The 16,698-nt window shown below is 40.4% G+C and overlaps 1 protein-coding gene across 1 annotated transcript in view; it reads left to right on the top strand.

Annotated features, from left to right (window-relative positions):
- The first annotated feature begins 4,204 nt into the window (after positions 1-4,204).
- Positions 4,205-16,698, top strand: part of LOC121288809 (KN motif and ankyrin repeat domain-containing protein 4-like) — a 52,146-nt gene continuing 39,652 nt past the window's right edge. Inside the window, exons 1-3 of the mRNA XM_041207550.1 lie at positions 4,205-4,342; positions 4,508-4,599; positions 6,450-8,609. Coding sequence (XP_041063484.1) covers positions 4,308-4,342; positions 4,508-4,599; positions 6,450-8,609 — 2,287 coding nt within the window. The 5' untranslated portion in view covers positions 4,205-4,307. The remainder of the gene's footprint in view (positions 4,343-4,507; positions 4,600-6,449; positions 8,610-16,698) is intronic.

Raw genomic sequence — 16,698 nt, 5'->3', positions numbered from 1 at the left:
GGGGAAAGCTGGTGTGAAGGTAGGAGGTGCAGGATAAAAAGTGAGAAGTCCATGGTCACATCATCTTGTTCATTGTGCTAAATAGCGGCATGAGGTTGAGAAGGGGCGTGAGGCAGGAAAACACTGTCATCCGCATCTCAGCAACACCAGATGCCATGGATTCTTTCACCACCAGGCCCACGATGCTGAGAGCCAATTTCCTGTCAGGAGGGCTCAAGAAGTCCTTGCCCTCACTAATTCTGCTCTGCTTCCCTCTAATGTGCACCACCTAACTCTGCAAGAGCGCGGGCAGAATGTCAGGGATTGTGTTGCACTGTGGTAGGCTGATGTGTCTGCCACTGTTGAATAGTTGGAAGTATGTGAAAACTGCAGGAGCTGGGTGTGAGGCTGACATCATTGGTAGGAGTGTGAGGGTGAGGTGCAGTATCTGGATGTTAGCAACGAGTTGAGTGCCAGAATGAGTGATGGGGGTGTGGTACATTGAACAACAAGGGAGGTTAGAGTGGCAGGTAGGAGATGTTATGTGAAGATGCTTACCCAGTAAAGGGGTCACCATTCCATGTGCAGGCTGATGACATTACTTACCTATCCATCCTCTGTCCCAATCACTCCACTGCCCCCCGTGCTGTCAGAGTGGCTGTCCGACATGCAGCCTTGGATAAGACTCTATTTTCTCCAGCTAAACAGTGGATAGACCAAAGCTACTGTTTTCAGCCCCTACCAAAAACCTCGTATACATGCCAACAACGATAGCAACCTATTCAACCTCAAACTGTACTTCACCTTCTTAACATTTGTTCCGTCTCCCCCTCCCTTTAGACCATTTGTTGCTGAAACTGTCATCCATGCTTTTATCAGCTCCAGATTTGACTACTCCAGCTCTCTTCTGGACGGTGTTCTACCCTCCATAAACGTGGGTAAAATTCTGCTGTGCTGCAGCACGTCCTGTCACACATTAACCCTGACCTTGTTGATGCACATTGGGTCTGAGTCGCTCAACCTCCTTCAAATGCATATTGTTGTTAATGGATTCAGAAACTTTTTAAATGGTTCCAACTTATGTTAGAATATTCTTAACATTTGAATGTTGGTTAATATAAAACTATATGAATAGTGCATGGTTGCTGGTGTTTACTGAACCTCCAACAATTTGATATGGATAGTCATTTGGTAGTACAGAACTTGAGTGCAGCTGAAAAAAGAGACATGCCAAAGCTTTTCATCTTGCACTCATCAGGACACTCTGCAAGAATATCAATATAAGGGAAAAGAACAATTTTGTCTCTTTTTTCAGCAATATTCAAATTAGATATGGATCTGATTCTCAGCACACACTTCAGTACTGCTCAACAAATCCAAAACAAGACACACTGTATGATAGCACTCTATATTTCCAAACCAGTTAATGCTCTACATGCAGTTTTCAAAATACTTACATTTCTGACCGATTAAAATGACTCTTCCAATACAATACAGCCTCTAGATTGCAACCAGTTTGAGAAAATAATGGTTCAGGAGAATCAGTGTTCCTGCTGAGACAATATGTATTGAATGTCACATACCATATATTCAGTAATATTAGTGTACAACAACTATCAACTTCAACAGGATTACTCAGGTTGTATAAAAGTTACAGCAGACAAAAGCCACACCTTGCAATGACTATGTATTTTGATAAATCTTGTTAATAGTAATTCTGTCTAACCTTGGAAATCTGATCTCTAGTCATAAATATAAAGTGTGCACCCCATATCAACCAGAAATAACATTGTCAGTTCAGTTTGGGTTGGTGGAGAGCAGAATCCAACAAGTAGGCCACACAGAAATTAGTAAGGGAGAGGGCTGAGTTAGTTCATGGTTATAGGTGCTTAAGAAGCACTTTGAGTGAATGTGGGGAGTGGATGATTGAAGATTAATGAGTCATACTCTTTTTTTTCTCTTTCTTCTCCTTCCCTTCTCTCTTCTTGCTGACTCACATGTTCTTTTTTTTGCTCTTGCTCTCTTACACTTTCTCAGCATGATCTGAGCGATTGCCAGTATCAACTTCTTTTTATTGATAAATATTTGAACATCTGTTTTATTTTTCTGATGCATCTCACAACAAGTTAGTAAGTGCACCTTCCAGCCTAACTAAGCATAGGTTTTATAACTCTTCTAAGAAAATGACCCTCTCATGTGGTTGGGTGACAATGGGGTTGCTCTGCTTAGAAGCTGTTTAAATCATTTATGGGTCTCCAATTTATGTTTATTAATGAGACTCCTGCCAGAGTCCAGCTGGAGCCTCTGCAGTAGCATTAAATTCCAGAGTATCGGGAAATGAGTAGGAAGTGGATCAGTTCTGTAATATTAATTCATTGGAAGATGATCTTCTGAAATTGGAAAAATGCAAGATCAGTAGGAGATGGCATTCAACCCCAAAAAAATACTATGTCATATGCATCAAGAACTGAACAAACCACCAACAGATAGCTTTAGTTCTGTAATCAAGTTCTCCAACAGGTAGATACACAACCATACCTGGGGGTTCATCTTAAAAAGTATTCAATTGGGATTCCATTGAAGCAGATTACATGCAAAACGAGCAAGGTTCTTGGATTTCCGAGAATATCAGAGTAACAGCTTACCAAAAGCTTGTTCATCCAATTATGGAGCATGTGTGGCATACTTGGTGGATGGTGCAGACTGACACCAACAGCGTGAGTTCAATTCCCTTACCGGTTGAGGTCATCCATGAAGCCTTCTCACCCTCGCCTGAGGTGTGCTGACCCTCAGGTTAAACTCACCACCAGTCCTCTAGGACTACGGTAACCTTCATTTATTTTCATTAATTGTATGGCTAGAAATATTTTTAAAATTAAAGCGATCCAACGACATGCTTCACTATTCTGTATGAATCAGTATGGGAAATGCACCAGTGTCACATCCTTGATGAAAGATTTGGAATGGGAATCACAAAGGCAAAGGAAGGAAAAAAATAGACTGGTCATGTTCTATAAAATATAGAGTGAACTGGTGGGAATTGATAGAAATAAGTACCTAGTATCCTCCATCAAAGATAAGACATGAGGAAATGTCTTTGAGCAATGACAAGACATAAAGAAAGAAAGAGCATTACTCATTAAACTTCAATTGTCTAATCTTCACATTAACTCTCAACCATGGACTAGGCTCCCTCTCTTATTCATTTATGTGTGGCCTGCATGTTGGCTGCAATCTGCTCCCCACCAACCCAAACTGAACTCACAGTGCTACCCCCACGAACTACAAAGAACATTTGTTTCCAAGATAGTGTATCCACAACCTTTCTTTCAAGAACAATCCCACGGTGGAACATTGTGTCAAAAGAAATAGTCACAACTCCATTACTTGAAATCTTCAAGATCCATCTTTATATCATCTCCATTTGTAAGTTTTTTTCATTATCATAACTACCATGTCAGCTGGTCAGCTAGCTCTAACCACATTTATAAATGTTGACAAAGCACAGATGTTAGTCTGTGATGTTAACACAACCAAAGCAGAAACAGAAGAAGAAACCGCTGCTCGATTTCACTTCTCCATTCGGAGAGGGCTAAAATCCCTTCAGTGTCCATGTGAAGAATGGATAGATTGAAATGCAGAAGTTGACTCACAAACTATAACCCAGGCTGAATCAGCACTATCTCATTTGAAAATAAGCTGTGTTTTACTCAAACAAATTTGAGAGCAACCCTTGTAAATACTCCAAGGCAGTACACTATTTGTATCATCACTTTGTTTCCTGAGGATTAGATAGTATGGCACTTGCAGATTGTTAAATGCAATCTGACTTTGGAGGATCGGTTAGCTCAGTTGGATAGACAGCTAGCATGTGGCTCAGATTAGTGCCAACAGCACAGAATCGATTCCTGCTCCAGCTGAGGTAGGCTTCAGACCTGCCCCCTCACTCTCCCACTGAGGGTGGAAGGCAATGCCCAACCACCACTGACAAAAACTGCCAAGAAAATGCTTCAGGATGAAGCATCAGCAGACAGTGAGCCAAGACCCTGCCTTCAGGCAGAGCGGAGGGAAGGAATCTCACTTTAAGCTTTACAGAGCATATTTTTATATCTCCTCCTCTCCTACCTCTTACCATCCTGTGACTATGAAGCGGTCCATTGCTATCTCAAACTTTGGTGAAATTGGAACGCTGAATAGAAGAGGCATGATCAGTAAAACTGATAATAGCACTTTTTCAGCGCAGCGTCTTTTTAAAAATCATTGTATTTTGTCTGTAAATGTCGAGTTTTTGATTTTGTGCACTAACTGATTCACCAGTACAGCTATCAATGGACTTTGTACCTCCTTCAGTTCCTGAGCCTAGGTTAGTACTCCAGCAGCAACTTACAAATGTGAAAACAACATTTGCAGTGAATCAGCGACGTGAATTGGTTATTGAGGAAACATAAAATACTGAGCAATATCTGTTTAATTTAAACACTTAAATACTCAAAAGGTTTTAATTTTCTTTTTCAACTTTCATCTACAGCTCAGCCCATTTAATTCATTTCTTCCTCGTGGTTTATTTTGCTAACAAAGGGGAAATAATGTCACAAGTTCTTCAGTCCACACATCACCCAGGTAGGAATATGTATTTTGCAATGTATTGTTGAAATCAATTTCAAAGGCAACCCCCAATGCCTGAGCGGGTAAATGTATCAGTTGAGTCATATAAATCTGGGTGATGGGGGGAACATCATTTGGATCTTTATTTTGGTACCGACTCTTTCCATTTATTGCTTTTTTTTTTCTTTATTCTTTCATGGGATGTGGCCGTCACTGGCAAGGCCAGCATTTGTTGCCCATCCCTAATTGCCCGTGAACTGAATTGCTTGCTCAGCCATTTCAGAGACAGTTAAAAGTCAATAACATTGCTGTGGGTCTGGAGTCACATGTAGGTCAGACCAGTCAAGGACAGCAGATTTCCTTCCCTAAAGGGCATTAGTGAACCAGATGGGCTTTTACAACGATTGATGATAGTTTCATGGTCAGCATTACTAGACTAGCTTTCAATTCCAGATTTATCAATTGAAATTAAATTTCACCAGCTGCCATAGTGGGATTTGAACCCATCACCTGATGCACTGAAGGTTGTACGAATCTCAGTCCTCTTACCTGTCCAAGTGGCCATGTGAACCCAGACCGAATGTTGGTAAGCTGCTTAACTATGGGAGGTATTCAAGCAATATTGGATTCTACCCTCCCCTGGTATCAACGTGTAGTCTCCAATAAAGTCATTACTTAGCAGTTAGGAGCAGAAGTCCTCTGTGATTTTCCTCTACCCCATGGCCCCCGCCTCCCGCCCCTCCCCCCACCCTACCTCCTCCATGGGTAATGAGCACAGTTTTGCTCAGTAAGATTTGTTAACTTAGAACAGGAAGGAGCGGTGCAGATGTGGGACCTTGGTGCCTTTAGATGCTAGGCCATTGGACAGCTCATGATCCAGCTCTTTAAATTACTGAGAGTACAGATAATATGGGTGTAAGTTGATTGGCTAACTGGGACTGTGAATGCAGATGCACAGCATAAAGGATCAACATTAACCAATCTCCCAGCAGGGAACAAACGTGAGGAACCTTTTCTCACACTGCAGTGAAGATGTAGCACAGGTGCCCTGCAAAAACAATTGATACTATATTGGTTAACTCCTTCAAAAATGAAATGGCTAAGCAACCGGAGGAAGAGTTTCTGCTAGGATTTTCATGATGATCTACCATAACTTAAATGAAAGAAGGACAAATCCCTGGAGGAATAACATAAATAACTATCCACCAAAGTTATGGTGGAGAATTGATAGAGTCACCATGGAAGTTTCAATACTGGTTAGGAACAGATGGGAAAGCCATAGAGAGTACAGTCTGCGATCATTTGCCTATGTAGAGTAGAGTTATATGACGGGACAAATTAATAGTAATGTCATGAGGTGCTGATTGGCTTTTGTTCATTCCATGCTTTATGTTCTTGGGTGTACTCACTCTCCACACTGAGTTAATAGTTGGCCTCATTGCTATGAGTAGAAATATAATTCCACAAGCTTTGTGCTCCCAATTGCTTTCCTGTGACCCATCCTAGGGTGTGTGGCCAGGATTGGTGTTGGTTGTGATTTTCCTCCCATGCTTTGCATGGAGTTTTACCCATTGAACTATTGGGGAACTTTAGAATCAAAAAAATGAAAATCTGAATGAAATTATATGCAAACTTTATTCCCATCTAGCTCTCAAATAATTTGTATAAATCATTTTATTGTACCACTAAAGACAGCAAACATTTGGAAACTTGTAAAGGAGGGTATAAGTTGAACGTAAATCTATACTGGTATCTTACAACAGAAATTTTATTGGGTATTATGTAACAAATGAGCTGGATTTACATGTATGCCTTGTGAACTTCAAATCTTGCCACTTAATAGTAATTTTCTTAATGTTTTGAAGCCAACATCAAGCTGTCTGACATGTGCACCAGTGCAGACAGAAGGAAGGAATCTCCATATTCTGTAGAAACCCCTTATGGCTTCCACCTGGACTTGGACTTTCTGAAGTACGTGGATGACATAGAGAAAGGAAACACCATCAGGAAGGTTAAAATACAAAAGAAAGCCAAACAACCAAAATGCAGCACATTGCCAAGAAATTTCAGCATCCTTGATTCTCAGTTCCCCTCAGCTGTATCTCGTTCCTGCAGAAGCTATGGGGATAAGAGGATGGCACCTTCATCCTGGGCACCTACCAATGGATGTAAAGTAACCAATCTTCAAGAATTATTCATAGATTCTCAAGGTAACACAGAATGCAGCATGCATGATTACAGATCTGCAAAGACTTTATCTGACACCAAGGAAAGGTTGAAGGAGAATGGGAAATCTGTTCCAAGTTGGATAAAGCCTCCTTTTCTTAGGGCAGCCAGCATGCCAGTTAGTTTAAAGGAATTGAATTTAGAAGAACAGCATCAATCTCTTTCCTCATTCCAGCAGAAATTAAAGCACTTGGAAAATGATGGCATCTGTATATCAGGTGACCCAGTTGTCCAGGAGAACGCTACCGCCTCCGGAGTAATGCCGCATTCAGACCTGACACCAACCCAGCTCTCTCAGGTACAGCAACAAATTAGGATTGACCAAGATAAAACCAAAGAAATGGAACAACAAGTAAAAACCATTTCTGAACTTAAAAAGCAAATATTTGTGTTGCGGGAAGAAAATAAAAAGCTCAATATTCAAATAAAAGATCAACAGAGCACTGTGCAGCATGCAAGCTATGCGCTACAGAGGAAAGCCAAGGTTAATATGAATAAAGGTGGGTGTGTCAATAAAGGAAGTCAAAGTAATTCATCAATGGCAACAATTGACTCCGAAGGACAACTGCCACGTTCAAGCAAAGGTCCATTCTCCGAAGTTTTTCTGTCAAATGACAACTTTAAATATGAAAAAACAACAGACCTCGATTATCAAAATGAATTTGCTTTGGTAAGTGAAAACAAGAACCTTGATCCTATTCCCCACAAAGAGTTACTTCAGAACTCTTGTGCTGTAGGAGACAGTGAACACAGAATGAGGGATGTGGGTGTTCAAGTTACTGAAGAGGAGCTGAGTTTGGTATTTGTGGTACACCCTAGCACAGAGAAGCTTTCCATTAAAGAATTGAGAACCACAGTCTCCATATTACAGCAGCAGCTTGAAGCTCAAAGACATAAGCTTGAACAGCAGCATGCCATGCTGGATGCTAGCAAGGTTAGCCTTTACCCAAAGACACTACAAGGTGATCAGTCTATGTATTTGGAAAGGAAACATGAACAAGATCGATTTGACCAACCAAGCAACAAAGAGTATGCTGAACCAAAGCTGAGTGAGCTAAAGGAAACGTGCATAGATGGAACTGACCTCCAACCATTCACTCGGTCAGTAGGTTGTGGAGATTGTACTGTAAATGTAACGGTCACAACATTAAAAGAGACGCAAAGTTTTGGGGTTAATACAGATCGTATCACTGTCAATGATGTGGAAATTACGGCAACAGTTGAAACAATCGACAAAGCAACAGATTCTACAGTCAGGGTGTGCAGCAAAGCTGTTGAGACTGAGCGTGCACCATTATTGCATTGTATCCCTCATGTAATTGGTGTGTGTAACAGAGTAAACAAAGAAGTAAAACACACTGGAGTAAGTAGTGACAATGTAGAGAGTATCATTGACAACCTAAAGAGCAATCAAGCCAGGTCTGCTGATGGCGGAAGTGCTGTAATAGAAAATGGAAAAGAATGTTTAATTATTGCAGACATTCAATATGGTGAATGTGAAAAGGAAGTAGATTGCCAAATTTCAGAATCGCAGGATGTGACTTTGCAACCTGAATCCAAGTTAATTTCAACAAACCCTGAAATAGAGCAGTGTATTAAAAAGATTGAGGATCTTTTGTGCAAACAGCAAACTTTTTTGGAGCAGAATTATCCTGAGTTGGCACAAAACTTTAAGAGACTTTGTTCTGGTATTGAATCCCTCAGTAGCCAACTGATGAACTCTCTTCAACCATTGCCCTCATCAGATTCTACACTTAACCAATCAGACGAGAGCTCTCATAGAAAGGAGTGTGAACCAGGTAAGTTTACTAATACAAAATGACACAATTTCTATTTAGATATTCCTCAGAATCAACAATTTAAGAAAACTCTTGTTTTATACCTGTTTACTGCTTCTTTCTTTAAGGTGGTTTAGGTTTATGAGAGCGTGTATTCCTCTGATCCCATATCTCAACTGACCATTCTTGATGTATTCGCCCAGATGCTGAACGTTGCCAGGTTATTTGACTAGGTGAAGCATCATAGCTGAGTCTGATCTACTCCTTGCATGCCATTTGCAGACATTAATTTTTTTAGCAAGGGTCTCTATTTAACAATCACTGGCTGACTTTTATTCATCTTCTAGCTCAGGGATCTGAGAGTAATTGTCATGTCCCTAATATCTAACTACATTTGCTAAATCAGTACCAAGAAAGAAATTTGGCAGGAAAAAGCAGTGGAAATGCTGCATGAATGTTTCAGTTGCCACTGAGTGTACATCCAAGGGTATGAGTGAATAACCTACTGTCCGTAAAATGAGAAAAAGCATCATTCATCTGAAACCACAATCAACTAACTGGCAACAGTAGTGGGGATTATTCAAGAATTAAAAGGCTCAAAAGTTATCTGGTTGGGAGAAACACAACCTTAAAATAAACTGATTATTAGATGGATTTCCTGCTGTTTTCTCAGTCGTACTAAAGACTTGTCAATTTTGTATGCTTCACACCTTTTCACAACCCTGACTCTTCACTCATTAGAACATTCAAGAAAGGATAATAATCGACCAACTGGTGAACCAAGTCGACCGCCCCAACAATTTGCTAGCTTCACCCACCCTCAATATTTTCCTTCCCACTCTTGAAATGTTCTTGGAGACACAAAAACTGGGAAAACACTCTGGGGAAACTCCAAGACAATGCAGCAAGCTCCAGAATACTGTAGCAATTCATCAATGATTCCGGCTACCCCCACCCCTCCAATGTCTTCAACTCTCCAGAAATCATCTGGTTCCTTTTCAAAAGATAACTGTTAATTTGCACTTACTGAAGGCTTTAGTGATTCTTTCTAAAAGCCAATACAATCTGACATCTAATCTAACTCTTTTATTTTCATATTTTATACTTATGTCCTCTAGTTCTTCAATCTCTGTATCTAATGCCATTGTTATGACCAAGTGAGGAGAAGTGAACTGGATCCCCCTTTATTCAGCCTCCTCGACTGGTTGCAACAAAGGTTTTCAAATTTTTTACAAGTGCCTTTTTCAAATCCAAGTGTATTTTTTTACTATCTATACAGTGAACAATAAGAAGCCAATCAATGAGGCTTCCTTGAGTCAAAGAAAGAGCATGTTTATAAGCCACTCAACCCAAGATAAAATAATAAAAGTTGTGACATCACATATACACAGGTATCAAAAGTAAGGAAAGCTAGAGTCCAAATAAAAGTTAAAAGAATATACAGCTAGGATTCCTTTGCTGGTCTTTGAGGGGTGGATTATTAAATGTTGCAGCCAATCTAAGTTATCTGGTTCCTTTAAAATCCCAGAGTGGAATTGGAGACAATTTCCCTTTTCAATCCGTAAGCCACCTTTTCCAGAAATCAAAGAGTTTCTCCTGAGGTTCTTTCCAATTGAAATGCACTATCTCTGTGAATGATTTTTAGACTGTTAAGAGATAGGGTTTTGTTTAAGTTAAGAGAGAGAGAGAGAGGGGGAAGGGCAGGGGAGAGAAAGTTTCCTTACTGCTCCATTAGCAACTTCTCCAGATTCCTTGGCTTCTGCTTGGCAAACCCAGCTCTTAAAGCCCTTCTTACTGTATATCCCAAAAGAACTTGATTACCATATCTGCTGTAGTCATTTTTGTAGAACAAGTAATCACATTTTGTTGTTTCATCTCAGAAACTTTTGACACATTTCAAGATAATAGAATCCAACAGGGGATGGGATTCTTTCATCCTCCACAGGGGGTTTGAGTGTCTATTGGTTGCATATCCTGGCTGACTAGCAGTTCTCCATTGTCTTAATGGATTCTCAGTTTTTGTTGGAGGGCTAAGCTTATAAAGATGCAAATTACATGTCCATTCCTTTCAATGGCCCTTTTTGAAATGGACCTTGACAGCTCCCAGGTATGGAATTCAATGAGCAACATGTCAGCAGTGCGATCCATAAAAGATCAACTTATAATTCAAGACGTCAGGTGACTTGTGGCAGCCATTTTTAGTAATTGTCTTTTCTTGTCTGAAAAGAAAATGTCCCTTTTAAACAGTACGTTTTTGGCTAGCTGTTGAAGTTATCAGTTGATCACTTAGTCAAAATTTCCCATCGTTATGACACCATTCAGGTATAGTCTGTTCATGTCCTCATTTTAAAACCCTCAATCATTCATTGCAAAGTCTACACCCCATGATGAAGAAAGCTCCACTGTTAAGAGCCCGAATGCTAGGAATTGTTCTGTTTACGCTTCTCTGGACTTTCCCCACCATCTCAAAATCACAATTTTGGAGACAATTCCTATACATATTAAATTAATGCTGTCCTGCCTTCTATCTCCTGACTGCATATGCATCATAAATTGGTGAAAAAGGTTTATGGAGGACAAGAAACTGACAGGCAGGCATGACATTAAGTAGAAATGGACCTTGAGCACAGAGCTAGGTGGCTCTGTTCAAGCTTCAAGTGAGTCTAGAGGTTCGAAGATATCTTCCCCTGATTAAGTGTGGGTCAGTGAAAAAATTCGCTACAAAAGTAGTTGAGACTGAAGTGATTATCTCCTTTTAAAAAGGAACTGGATAATGATCTGGTCAATATTGAGTACAGTATTGGTGAAGGGCGAAGTGGTAATCAGTCAACATTCTAAACTTCTGCTTTGGAAGGCATGGGAATTTTTGTGTAACTTTTTCTCATGATGGGTGGGGCAAGATCGGCAACATGATTAATGGATGAAAAAGGATTGATGAGACCCAAGGCCCATTCTCATTCCTTGGTTGTTTTTGATGATTACTGTAACACACTTTTGTTAAGTATCTGCATAGTATCCCATATAAACAGTGACAGATAAGTTCAATGATACTTTCTAGTTACTGACAGAACCAAACCACTTATAATGTCCAAGAGTAAAAGTGCCAAGAATAATAAAGGAATAAGCTGCAAATTGCAATGCATTGGAAGAAAAGAAAGCACTCTCATTTATATAAAACCTCTTGGCAACAGGACATCGCAAAACTCATTAATTACTTTTAATACATATACGTATAAATTCATTGACATATTGTTGCTATGTAGGCAAGTGAACAGTCAATTTATATAGATTAATGTCTCACAAACAGCAAATGGGATGCATGACTGGTTAAGCTATTTTTTGGTAGTGTATATAAAGGGAGGAATGTTGGCTATTATGATGCCATAGTCCATAGAAGCATGTAATAATGAGGTGCATGTTCAAACTCGAACTATGCCAAGTTTCTGATCTCCAACTAGTGGCTGTGAAGGACAGTACTTAGAAAACAAACACTTACCTCCAATTACTGTGGGCCATGTTCTCTGTTGAGCATGGAAGAGTGACAGCTCCACCTGGTTGGCTGCAGTAAAATAATGAACAGTGCCAAAAAAGTGACTATATAGAACTGCACAGAATATACAACACAAAAACAGGCCATTCAGCCCAAATCGTCTGTGCTGGTGTTATACTCTACTCTCCTCAAATTCCATCTACCTCATCTTATATTCAGTGCATCTTTCTGCTCCCTTTTTTCATGTACTAGTTTAGTTTCATTTTGAAAGCATCTAAGTTATTTGCCTCACATTCCAGCCACTCACCTAGTAAAGAAATTTCTCTTCACTCTCCCAATGTATTAGCTTGTATTTATTGTCCCAAAGTTTGGTTATCCCTACAAATGGAATCATTCTTTCCACATTTACCCTGTCCAACCCATTCAGAATTTTAAAGGCCTTTATCAGGTCTCCTCTAATTCTTCTTTCCTAAAGAAAGAATCCTTGACCTGTTCAATCTTTCCTGATAGCTGTGAGCTCTCAATTCTTGTATCATTCTTGTAAATCTTCTTTTCCATTTTCTCCAGTGCTCCTATGTCCTGGAGACCAGGAGCTGGATTTTCACCTCCCAATGGAGATGCAAATTGGTTTGCAAAACGCTGAACTTAGATTTTTTTTTTTGCTGGAGACACAATTTTCCTTACCTCCCCAACCCCACACAATTTTTGTGTGGCCTTTTGGCAGGTTGGGAAGGCCTTGGGTGCAAAACGAACATGAACCTCTTCCGAGGTCGGAGTCCCCATTGTGAGGACCACAAGGAGATTGTATTTCCTCCCACACATTATTTTCATGTGCTGGTGTGTCAGCCCTAAAAAACACCACATCTCCTTGGAGAATTCGTGACCACTGGGGGAAGCCTGATGAGGAGTTAGGAACATTCTGAAAGGTAAGTGTAAAATGTTTTGGCACCATCAAATGTCACTATTGTAATGTGGATGTGTTTTTAATGCAGTGATTCGTCATGGAGACCTGTCTTGCATAGGTAACTTGACCCTTACATTGACCAGCAATGTGTAACTGTTATCATGCATTACAGTACTTTTCAAATTGTCAAAAGTGCCATAATACATTAAAAATGTAAAAAAAAATGCCCTGTCAGTCTGCTGTCACGTCTTTTGCTAATTTAAATCAAATGAAATGTAAGCTCTGGCTGTTTAAAAAAAACCCTGCATTTGAAAGTTGAAAAAAAATGCATCTGCTCCCCTCCGTTGATTGACAGGCACTCTGCTTTGAAATGGAAATGGGACATCATTCCGTTCTTTCAGTTTCAGGAAATGTAGCTGGAAGCTTTTGTACTGACAGCTATAACTACTACAAATGCTTGGCTGGATTTCGAAAGTAAATAATAGCTTCAGCTCCGCTGGTGGTCTATTGATCCAAGAGCAATAGAAACCTTCAAGAGGCTGTAATAATAGAATATGCCTTTGATGTTGTTTCTTGTTTATTTAAAAATTTAATCAGCACTTAAACAATTATATATTTTTGCAATGGAGTAGATTTTTTTCCCCAGTATCAGTAATAGTGTGTTTGAATTCAAGGGGCAGAAATTTCCCCCCATCGGGGAGTGGGTTGTGCAGGGGCGGACGAGGGTGGGTATGAACCCGACCGGCGCCCCCAATCGAGGCTATGCCGTCATTTTGCGCGGGTGGGCCAATTAAGGCCCACCCAGCATGACGCATGCCCGATGCCCGATGCCCGGAAGCGCTGAGCGTTCCCTGAGTGAATGGAGAGCGGAGGGGGGGGGATTCTCTGAGTCAGGGCCTGCACTATTTTGTGCAGGTGCACGAAAGAGTGCTGAAATCTCCCGGAGGCACAAAGCTGATTGGGAGACAATCCCAAGGCACAAAGCAGCCTCAGGGAAATTAAGTTCGAAATGAAAGTTTTTATTAAAGACAGAGAAGAATTATTTAGACATGTCCCCTCATGTGGCAGCATCACATGAGCTGGGACATGTTTATCAAATGTTTGAAAATTTTTTAATTTAGTTAATATACCCTTCATGAAACTTCATCCCACCTGTGGATGAGGTTTCATGAAAAATGTGAAGGCCGCCTGGGCTCTTTGCCTGCCCACCAACCTGAAGGTTGGACGGGCAGCATTTTTAACTACTTTAATTACTTTCTTAATGGTTTTAATAGGCCTTTGACAGTTCGGCTGCGCGCTCGCCAAGCTGACAATCTAAATGAATCATGGTGATGTCAGGACGCCTGCCCGATGTCTTCATTTTACGCGTTGGTGAGCAGGCCCCGCCCCGCTCGCTGACCCAAAAATTCTTCCCAAGATTTTATTAGATTGTTAGGTGTTTAATTTTTGTTCCAATGATTTTAAAATAATTCCCATTGCTATTGCACAGCTCCTGAGGACTGTACATAGTGGCTACTGGGTAAGTGGCTATGGCAGATATATGGGGGTATGGAGGTGGCATGGGCAATTTGTGGGAACATGGGGTGGCATAGGGTTTGGTGGGGTGAGGGGGCATGGAGGCATGGAGATGGCATGGGTGATCTGAGGGAGCATGGGTTGGGTGGGAGGCTGAGGAAGTTGAGCGGTGAGATTTACAGAGCCTTCAACCTATGTTGGGAGCTAAGCTGCTATGTTGAAGAAGCAAAGCAGGCCTTCAAATTGGCCTGCCTTTGTACCCACATATCTCACACACTTCATCGTGGCTTGCAAAATTCACTGCAAACCCAATTGCTGTGTGAAAAGACAAAAGTCCCGGGCAAAGTCATACATTTTGGAAAGTGCAAATGTGTGCAGGATTGGGTTTCCCCAAGCCCACAGAACAAAAGCCAAGTCCCAGAACTATGCACAGTGCTCTAAGTGCAGCCTGACCAAGACCCTATGCAAATTTAGCGTAACTTCACCACTTTTGAATTTTATACTCCTAGAAATCAATCTCAATTCTGTTGAAGATTCATACGGGCATGAAACGTTAACTGTGTTCCTCTCCGCAGATGCTGTCAGACCTGCTGAGTTTTTCCAGGTATTTTTGTTTTTGTTTTGGATTTCCAGCATCCGCAGTTTTTTGCTTTTATCAATTCTTTGTTAGTATTTTCAATTGCCTTGCTGACCTTCAATGCTGCTTCTAATGATTTGTTCAACTGCATCCGTAGATCTCTTTGACTTCTACCATATACAGTTTTATATTTTCTAAGGTGCAGGTGATTCTCTTTTTCCTACCATAGTGCATCAGGTTACATCTATCCACATTTTCCACATAACTGACCAGTTTGCAAGTTTTTTAATGTTTTCTTGTATTTTGTTACATTATTCCTTGGTGTTAGCTCTACCCCCCTCTACTTTGATATCATCTGCATATTTTGATAGAGTTACATATTTCCATGTCCAAATCATTCATGTAATTTATAAGTAAATTTATGATCTCAGCACTGATCCTTGAGGAACATTGCTTTCTACCAACCTCCAATCTGCATAACTACCCTTTGCCCATACTCTCTGCTTTCTACTTTTTAGAATATTTGCCTTCCATTCAGCTATTTATCCCCTGACTCCATATGCCCTAACTCTTGTCATGAGCCTACCATGTGATACTTTATCAAAGGCCTTTTGACAACCCAAGTATGTGGCTATCATCAAAATTATGACAGGAAATAAGATTTGTTTTAAACATTTGAAGAATAGCATGTGCTTCTGTTGGATGCAATGCTCTTCAAGATTATTAATGGTGACTCCTGGAGACATCATAACAAAGGTAAATTACATCAAAAAGAAAGGTAATTGGTAAACTACTCTAAAATTGCCCCAAAAATTCAGTTTCTTTATATTCATTCATGGGATGTGGGCATCGCTGGCTAGGCCAGCATTTATTGCCCATCCCTAATTGCCGTAGTTCAGAGTCAACCACATTGCTGTGGGTCTGGAATCACATGAAGGCCAAACCAGGCAAGGACAGCAGATTTCCTTCCCTAAAGGACGTTAGTGAACCAGTTGGGTTTTTTACGACAATTGACATGGTCATCGCCAGACTTCTAATTCCAAATTTTTATTGAATTCAAATTTCACCATCTGCCATGGTGGGATTTGAACCCAGGTCCCCAAAGCATTACCCTGTGTCTTGAGAACACTAGTCCAGTGGCAATACCCTATGGCTTGGCACAAATAGTAAGAAAGTCTAAGGATGAGCAATAAATGTCAACAATCTTGTCAAATGTACATTGATCATGTCAAGATCTACATTTCAACAAATTGTACAAAAGAAAAACAGATTTTGAGATTAATGAGAGACTATCTTTAACTTTTGTGGCCTGTCCATTGTAATATTGTGAAATCTCCTCTGTGGGAACAGACAGCTAGCATTGAAATTGAGCTGAAGACAGATCCTTTCTGCTTTCGGATAGAGTGCACATTCAGACTCAAACATTAGTTTAGCTTCATCTTTTTCAGGAGGTAGTCACGCACACCTCTTGATTAAGCTAATTAGTAGAAATTTGAGCTCCACAACATCATCAAAAGAAGGGTAACATCAGTGACGGTGTTCATGAATCAAAGCAAATGTGAACTTGAGGGCGCAATAATTGATCAAAGAACAACTGACAGCAGGTGGCTTAACTTCAACAAAC

Source organism: Carcharodon carcharias, chromosome 16 (genome assembly GCF_017639515.1).
Source record: "Carcharodon carcharias isolate sCarCar2 chromosome 16, sCarCar2.pri, whole genome shotgun sequence".
NCBI lineage: Eukaryota > Metazoa > Chordata > Chondrichthyes > Lamniformes > Lamnidae > Carcharodon > Carcharodon carcharias.
The sequence above is the reverse complement of the archived record's forward strand: the minus strand, read 5'-3'. Positions and strand labels throughout refer to the sequence as shown.